The sequence below is a fragment of the Ambystoma mexicanum genome, chromosome 11, assembly GCF_040938575.1.
Source record: "Ambystoma mexicanum isolate Mex_15411 chromosome 11, UKY_AmexF1_1, whole genome shotgun sequence".
NCBI classification, from domain to species: domain Eukaryota; kingdom Metazoa; phylum Chordata; class Amphibia; order Caudata; family Ambystomatidae; genus Ambystoma; species Ambystoma mexicanum.
In genome coordinates, this window is record NC_090934.1 from 1,081,879,483 (window position 1) to 1,081,888,633 (window position 9,151).

A 9,151-nucleotide genomic window follows, 5' to 3' on the forward strand; every position below is an offset into this window, starting at 1 on the left:
TTAGAAAGTTGTAAGAAATTAGCATGCACTGGTAAAAACCAACAGACTCACTATTAATACGACTAAAACTGAAATCCTAGTGTTGGAAAATCTTTGAGGGAAAAACAAAAGTCGAGTAAGCAAATTCCGTTGGTCGCTAGAGAAGACCTTTCTTCGAAAGACACCGTCCACAAGATATCTAGGAATGATCATCAATTCAAGCGTTAACGACGCACCCTGGGTTGCCAGTGTAAAATCTAAATGTCAACAACTGACAAATCAAGCATGTATCATCCACAAAAAGTATGGACAATATTCACTCCTCCCGGCCTTGGCGTTCTATAAACAAAAAGCAGTGTCAGCACTCATATATGGAGCAGAATGCGCTCTAGGTGCATTCTATTATCAGCGGAATACTCTGGAAAACATCTTTTGGACTAAAGTCCTACACCTACCACAAGGGACTCAGATGGCGTGCATCAGATATGACCTTGGCCTAATATCAATTCATGCCAGAATCTGTTGGAACACGCTAAATCTTTACTCCAAAATGGCCAACATAAACACCCCCGTCCAATTCGAGATTCTACAAAATATGGAAAACGCCAATGAACAAAATGTGCTAACATCTTGGGGAGAGTGTTGCAAGATGGTCCTGAAGGATATCGATACCGACATTGAAACCCTCCATACTAATCCAGATTTGGTAAAAAAGAACGATTATGGAGATGTGACTGGATCGCGACAGAAGATAAAAGGAGGACTCATAAATTGATGAAAAATGTACCTAATGAAAAACGAGCATATAACGAATTTCCAAATTATTTAAAACTATTTCCTGACTCACGTCGGCGAAACCTGTATTTTAAATTTAATCTGAATCTACTTAAGACACAAAAGCGAAAAAGTTTATGGCAGAAAAATACAAACTTGACAAAGACTTGTAGGTTCTGTGGACTGTGTGAGGAGACCTTAAAACATCTTATCTTGTTATGCACAGCCCTTAGAAAGGAAAGAACAATCTGTCTTGGAGATTTGATTACGAAAAGAAACTTTTTAAATACTGATGATTGGTGGCATATATTGTTTGATGAGACAGAAAGAAAACTAACTTTCGCCCTCACCTTTTTTATAGACATTCTGGATGTGAAATTAAATAACTGTGAAAATGAACTTGTTTAGGTAAAGGCGCTGGAAACTAATGAGTGAAAATGTGACAACTTGTTGAATGGAAATTTGATTCTATGTTGATTAAACTGTGAGGATGTAAATATATTTTAAAGGTTTGTAATAAACTATACAAAAAAAAAGAAATTCACTGAAAAAACGTTAAAGGGACGTTATGGTTAAGTTGCACTAATAAGAACCTATGAAATTCAAATGAAAAAAATGTGTAAAGTCTAACACGTGTTGTTTATTCCTATGCTCAGCATTTTCCACTTCTCCCTTCCCCTCTGCACTGACCCCCTCCCTTTCCCCGGCACTTGCACATTCTCAATGTCACTGGGCCTACGAAGATCGTTGTTTTTGTTCTCCCTTGTTCCACTGCCTTGCCCTGTCGCGCTCTGAAACACTTGTGTATGAGCGCGATACAAATAAAATATCAATATCAATAACAGGTCCCCAACGCTGTTTTACAGGGACTTCAAAAATGAGATCTCATATATAAAATATGAAAACAAGTAATCTTCATCCAATACTTTGAAAACCTTAAAGAACACAAAAGCACCCTTTGCTCATATTGAAAATGACCATTTGTATAAGTTCACTCTTTATTGTATCCCAAAAAGTGCACTGGTGTGATGGTGGTGAGGCTGTCACATATTTAGAACTGGGATTTGAACTCCATAGCACAAAATAAATACATGCAAGACAATACATGTGGGAATACCCATTAGGAAGGTGTACATGGTAGCCCTTGATGTTTTTATATGTAGTTGCAAGGCTCATGAGTTACTTGTTGCTGCTCCTTCCACAGCCTTGAGGACTTTTCCAAGGATGCTGGACTTTATTTCCTGATCCAGAAAGATGCCCAATGCTCTCCTGCATGCATCTGCAAGAAGCATCAAACATGGTGACTCTCAAATGGGTGCAAGCTTCTTTTCATAGCCGGTAAAATGGCTCAGTGGGTAAAGCATTGTTGTTGTGATCTGTGTTTGATTTGCAGGTCGCAGGTTCAAATCCTGGCACCGTCAACTCAGCCTTTCATCATTCTGAGGTCGATAAGTGAGTAGCAATTACGATTGTGTAATAATAATGTATGTAGATATGCACTATGTAAGGTGCTCTGGATCAAAGTGCTAAATTAAAATACTATTATTTCACTGGGCAGTGCTCTGGTACTGTGTCAATACTGCAGTCCTGCACTCTCCAAGTTATACCTATCAAGAGCCAAATCAGGTTTTTCTGGATAACCTCAAAAGTGCACTTGAATACAGTGAATCTAAATGAGAGTTATTTACATAGGCAATGGCTTTCCTAAAAACCTGGTGTGTCCTTTGGGGCATTCCAGGACCGGAATTGCAGACGCCTGCAGTAGTCATTTCGAAGTTGGGCTGTTCAATAAATACATAAAAAAGTCTATCACATTGCTTGCATAGCTATGGTTTTCATCTCAGTGATTAGCAAAAGCAGGAAGGTGTAACACATGAATAACACCAATGCGATTACAGCCATTCAAGTACCACAATCTGTGCAAAAACGCTGAAAGATCTGCCTTCTCAACACTCATTCACTCCTACTTCGCAATTCACTCCTTACCTCTATACACTATTTACTTCATCAGAACTGCTCTCCTCCTTCAGCACTGCTTCTTCCTTCACACATCAATGAATGCACCCCTCTGCTCACCACTTTGAGCCCAATGCCCGCCTCAGTATGAAGTTACCATACCAGGACCACCTGATAAGAGCGGCGTGTGACCAGGATCTACACTGGCCCATTTACAATTATTCACATTGTTTCCATGATGGCCAATATTCAAGGAATGGCGGGGCAAAGTCTTTGGTCATCGGTGGCCCAAGCTGCCTCTGCCCTCCAAGCACCAGGGCAAGGGTCTCCTCAGAGTTCCTCCTCATACAGCGACTTGTGTCTGAGATATTCTTCTAGGAACTGGATCGCTGTGTCGTCCACTGAGGGGTCAACCTTGTTGGCCAGGAGGTGATAATGCTGGAGCATCCAGTGCAAGTCCCCGGCCCCGTAGATGCAGACAGGTCGCTGGTAGACGCCGGTGCAGGGTGGGTAGGGCGCCCCCTTAGTGACATCCCCTTCCAAGTGCTGCCACTTCACCAGGCGAGCTATGGCGTTAATGTCTGAGAGCTCGTATTTGTCGTTGTGAGGTATGGGGCCAGGCAACTCAGGCATGCGGTTTAGGGTGGCCCAGATGTGCTCGTCTGGACTGTAAGTGTCTTGCTCCCACTCTACCAGCTTTCTGACCACAGGCTCCTCAAAGACCGCCCTCACAAATTCCCGAGAAACCACAATGTAGGCACTGCCGGAGAAAATAGGGCTGCTGATAGGTGGAGGTGCCTTTGTAACCCCGGTTTGGACAATACTGGAGTTCTCTACCTTTCGCTGCAGCTGCCACCGCTTCTTCTTGAACTCTACTGTCCGCTCGGATCCCACGCGGTTGCGTCCATTCAGCATGGGTAGGGCACACACCATCTCACCATTGGTCTTAATGGGGAAGTCAGTGCCGCAGGTGTTGATTAAGTACTTCCAGGGTACAGGACTCTTCAGAAGGTCATCCATGCAATTAAGGTCTGCTTGGACCCTGGACCAGGAGGCGTAGATCACCTTCTCCAGTTTGGATGCCACAAAGACATTGGGGAAGCAGTTTGCGATGGCTTGGACAGCCTGCAGGAAAGGTCTGGGAACCTTAGCGTCCACATGCAGGCAGTAGATGTTCTGTGGAGCATAGAGGGATCTCAGCAGCCGCTCAAACATCTCAATGTTGTTATGGATGACCATGGAATAGGCTATGGGGAAGGCCTCCACCTCAAGGCTCAGCGCCACTGGCATACATCGCATGCTTGCCCTGTAGCTGTTGCAGTCCAGAGTCTGATTTAGGCAGAAGCCCTCTGTGGTTGGCTGATGCTTGTGGGCCACTTCCAGCCTCTGCAGGGCAGCCTGCTGCAGGGCTTTGATGTCGCCCCTAAGGATGCGGGAGCAGTTGGTGCCATTACTGAAAAAACGTTGTTAAAGGGACGTTATGATTACGTTGCACTAATAAAAACCTATGAAATTCAATGCAAAAACGTTGTTAAGTCCCCCTCTTTTTCTGCACTTATCAGACTCCCCCTGTCTTTGCCTTAATCCTAGCACTTGACCTATTCCCTCAAAAACCCAGACTCACCGCGGAGCGGCTGCGGAGTCTGCAGAGTCTCTTGGAGTGACCAGTGGCTTTTCTCTTTCCTTTGCTGAAGGCAGACCTATTCCCTCAAATACCCAGACTCACCGCAGAGCGGCCGTGGAGTCTGCAGAGTCTCTTGGAGTCTGTGGAGCTCTGGGGAGCCATGGGACCAGAAAACATACAACATACAAACAAACTTAGTGTGAGTCGGTCCAGGAGCAAATCATCTGACTCGCATGTTGGCCCCTTGCGGGCCCACACCCTCTCACCAGACTGCAACTGCGCAAGGGAGCCATTAGCCTGGAGGAGAAAAGCACCCCCATTGCGCAACAAATGGATAACAAGCAACAAGTGAGTAATCATATGATATCTACTTTGACTGCCTTTGCTTCTAGCAATGTGTCTAGTTCACAGGCACAGGCCCATAATGAACATGAACATATAAATATACATGAGTGCTTTTACCGACAAGCGCAAAGACTTAATAACTGTGAACAGACTGATAGCGAAATTGTAGAACTTGTTGAATCAGCTGCTGAATTAGAACCAACATACGGCATACATCAGTATGCTACGACTGCTCGGAAGCCTAGTTTAAATTCTAGTTCATATACCAGTTCGCGCTGCACGCCGTTATATGAGGAAGTGGAAGCCATAATAAAATGCAGGGAAAAGCAGAAACCTACCGGCTGTGTGGGTGTGGGTGCCGGCTGTGAGGTGGCGTGCGATGCCCAGCGGCTGGGCTGGTGGGTGATGTTAGGGCTGCGGGGGGGCCGGTGACGCATGCTTGGTGGCCTCGGCGCATCTGCCTGTGGTCTCCCCGGCTGGTTCGCCCGCAGCCTTGGCCAGACTGGGTGTGTCTGCAGGCCCTCCTGTCCCTGCATCTGTGCCCCGCCTGCTTTTGCCAGTGGCCGCTTCTGCTCCGCTGGCCCCCTCGCTGGCCCCCTTGGTCCCGGTGGTCATGGACGGGGGCAGGGGAGGTCTTGGAGTTGTGGTTGCCGATGAGAGTGTCCCACGGGTTTGCGCCACGGCGAAATGTACAACCAAGGGGGCGGAGCCCAAGGGGGAGGGCAGAAACGAAAAAAGGACTACAGGCATTATAGACAGCCTACACAATGACAAACAGAATGTCAACGCAGTAAGGAATGAAACATGCCTGGACGAACGCGGTGCTGACGTCTTTTTCTCTGCCAATCTAGATCCAGATCCCTCTTTTGGAACATTTCCTGAGGTGACAGACAATACCTTTCCCCTCATTGCCCAAATACAAAATGAGGATCAGTTAGAAAGGAGACAATCCATAGAAATAGTAAACAAATTGCTAATGGATCTGACTAATATAAATCAGGAACACAAGGATAAAAACCAAACCCATTCCTTGCTGAATACAAATGGGATAAACAAAAATACAAATACATATATAAATATGTGGGAGGGTGATGAAACCCATATAAGTCTACAACCTGATGATAAAAACACTGAACCAAACATGAGTAATGAGTGTTATAGACAGCGAACTACATTAACAAATGCCAAACCCATATGGCTGAGTGGAACTCTGAAACAGAGAAGAATAATGGATAGCGAGTCTCCGAAGATACACTACTCACAAAAAAGGTTGAGACAAGCTCATACTGATATGGATCCATCCAATAGGGCACATAAATTAGAGCCTAAAAACATCAACGAAACAGACAATCAACTAGCATTGGCTAGCGCTAAAGCTGTAAAGATTCCATCCGAAACCTCATCAGACAAAACCAGTACAGAGTCTTCAATAATGGCGCGAGAGTACCCTAAGATCAGAAGAACTTATTATAAACCTAAGCACAGAACACAAGATGCAAAAAGGGATAATCCTGATCAATTGGAGGATACGATAAAAAAATACATTCAAGAACTACAACCTGCCCTGACATCAGTAATGTCAATGACCATCTCGCCATTCTTGAAAATGTATGAGCATCTAAATGAGACAATAAAGGATCAAACTACTCTGATCGCTTTAACAAACTCTAAGCTAATTAATATAGAACATGAACATACATAGGTCAAACAGTGCGTTAAAGAACTCACCAACAGAATTGATGGCCTGGCAGTTACACTAACTACACAAAAACGTAATAATAGAGAAGATAAAAAATTATTGGCCGAAATTGCGAAAGAAGCACTCTCCTTGCTAAAACAGGATAGATCTAACAAAGGTAATAAGCACTCACAAAAAAAGATGTGTGTAAACAGCGATTTGAGTATCGATGCTTCAGTCCCACAAAAAGATGTAATAAATTAACAAATCTACATGGAACCAATCACTGTAGTCAAAATGACTAAACAAACAAGTGATCTGGAACCTAAAGTCATTGATCTAACAACAAAAGAATCTCTAGGTTCGGCAATGAGAGAACCTGAGATAGCCTCAGACAACGCATCGGACATCAATGAAATGTGCTACGAAACTGAAAGCCGGACTCAGGATTCAAGCATCACCCTTTGCTTCAAGAAAGTGCTTGCTTTATCTAATAGTGCAGAAAATGGATCCAATACTGACATCAGAGTCCATCTTCATCCACAAAAGACAAACCCGAAATAGAAGAAGAGAACTTAACAAATTCAGCGCCAAATCATTTGACAACTGAACCACCTGAACAGATCCTGTTTGATATTTTTAAAGCTATTAAACAACCCAAAGGAACAAAGTGTTCAAAGACAGCAAAAGTCAAAAAGACCAAAAATCAAAACACGAAGAAACACATCACTAATAGCTCTAGAAAGTTTTTGCGCAATTTTAAAACAGTGAGTTTTACAATAAACCAATCTGATGAAAAAACCTCGGAAAAAGAAAAGGTTACACACATTGGAACAAAAGAAAATACAAAACAACATGAAAGCTGCAAAGATCTATCCACCAACATGGAAAATTCATCTGATTTATTGGAGCTATCTATATAAGAGGATGAAGATGAAAGTGAAGAAAATGGCATAGATGATGCCGCATTGATTGCTCATTCTAACTTGCAAGACAAACCTTCTCTTGTGAATCTCCAGGAAGCCAATGAAAAAACAAAGGAAACAGCATGTGTTATGATCACATCGGGATGTCATGATAAAATAGAGGACCGAGTATGTGTGCTGATCCCACCAAAGAAAAATCAACAAATTGAGAATGTAAACAAACCCAGTCCTGTGTTTCGAACTATGGATGAAAAACACAAAACATTTGGCCCGCAAACTGTCGTGCAATATTGACCAGTTTAAGGAATCTAGAAGAACAATAAGCATAAACATGCAAGAGAAATCTTTGACTCAAGTTAGAGCTGTCGCCGCTAGCCCAACCTCTACCAAGGCCGATTTCAATGGGCCAGTGTGGATCCCCACCAGTCAAAGAACACAAATTGACCACACGTATAAAAAAAATAGTCGGCCGAATGTCCGACAAGAACGGGAAAGAAAACCTCAATTCAAATACTGCCTTGGTTTACAGCGTACGTTCTCAGGCAAAGATGGACTGACGCTAAACCGTACAAAAGTCTTACAAATCTTCCATTACGTTCCTGCTTTAAGGACTATTGAATCGAGAGACATTAAATGCGTGGAGTTCTTCAAAGAACCTGAAGACAACAAAGTAAAGCTCCATCTTGACTCCAGGATTGTGTGTGACATCCTTCTAGATGCAACAGCAGTCCTACTCTCACTAGGATTTGATATATTTGAAGTGAACAAGGAGGTTGATCGAGATAATAACAGAGTTCAAAACTCAAATATGAATACTCCGATTCAGACAAGAGAAAAATGGAGATCAAATAAAGAAGCTAACAACAAAGAGAAGAAGAACCCATAGTACAACTGATAATACAAAGTTAAGTGTTATTGCATGTAACGAAGAGGCTGAAAAGCAATCAGAAAAAGAACAAATCCAAATTACATTCTTATGTAACAACAATAACAAAAGAAATGACATTAATTCAAGATCACCATTGCATGTGATTGATGATGAAGTAAAAAAACTGGAATTGGATTCCTGCTGCTTTGACAAAACACAATGGAAAAAATTAATGCTAGGCTCTCTCACTTACATCGAAAATCAGCTCTGGATCCTGGAACACATGAGGATACACACATCTCCTTCAACAGGAGTGGATGAAAGGATTAGATATTATATGCCTCCAGGAAATATGGCTGACCGACCCCACCATCTCTGACGCATACGACATCTGCTTCAATCCAGCAATTAAAAACGAGAAAGGAAGACCGATGGCTGGACTGATCACGCTAATCAAGAAAGGTCTGGGATTCAAGATATTAGAATCCGTAAATATAAATTCCTACATACAAGTGACTCACATGATTAAACAAGATGAATACCAAAGGACAATAGATGCAATATATTTTATTAACATCTACTGGCAACATAAAATAATGAAACCACATGCTTTATTGACATGATAACGCAATTACTCAATGAAATCAATGAACAAGCTGATTCGCTTAACATTGTACTCTGTGGTGACCTGAACATCGGGTGCATAGAAGAAAACACACCAGCTTATAAGAGCGACTTAACCGTAGTTAATCAATGGTGTATGGAGATGGAGGTACGTAAGATGTATATGCTAAATGGCAAAACGCCAGGTGATATACCAGCCAAAATGACTTGAAGAAGAGACAAACAGGAATCCATTCTACACTACTTCTTTGTCTCCGAGACCCTGCACTGGCGAATAAAGACTATGCAAGTCCATGAAAAAAAAGAAAGTGATCACAACTTGTTGGAAATTTGTCTGACTAATCTAACTATCGAACTACAATCCTATTGAAAATATG

General features: G+C 42.6%; 1 protein-coding gene across 1 annotated transcript; it reads right to left on the reverse strand.

The window, feature by feature from the left end:
- Positions 1 to 3,039: 3,039 nt before the first annotated feature.
- On the reverse strand, positions 3,040 to 4,146 carry LOC138504822 (beta-1,3-galactosyl-O-glycosyl-glycoprotein beta-1,6-N-acetylglucosaminyltransferase 3-like). The gene has a single exon (XM_069625273.1). The coding sequence runs from the start codon at positions 4,006 to 4,008 to the stop codon at positions 3,040 to 3,042; it is 969 nt and encodes a 322-aa protein (XP_069481374.1). The 5' UTR covers positions 4,009 to 4,146.
- Positions 4,147 to 9,151: the final 5,005 nt, after the last annotated feature.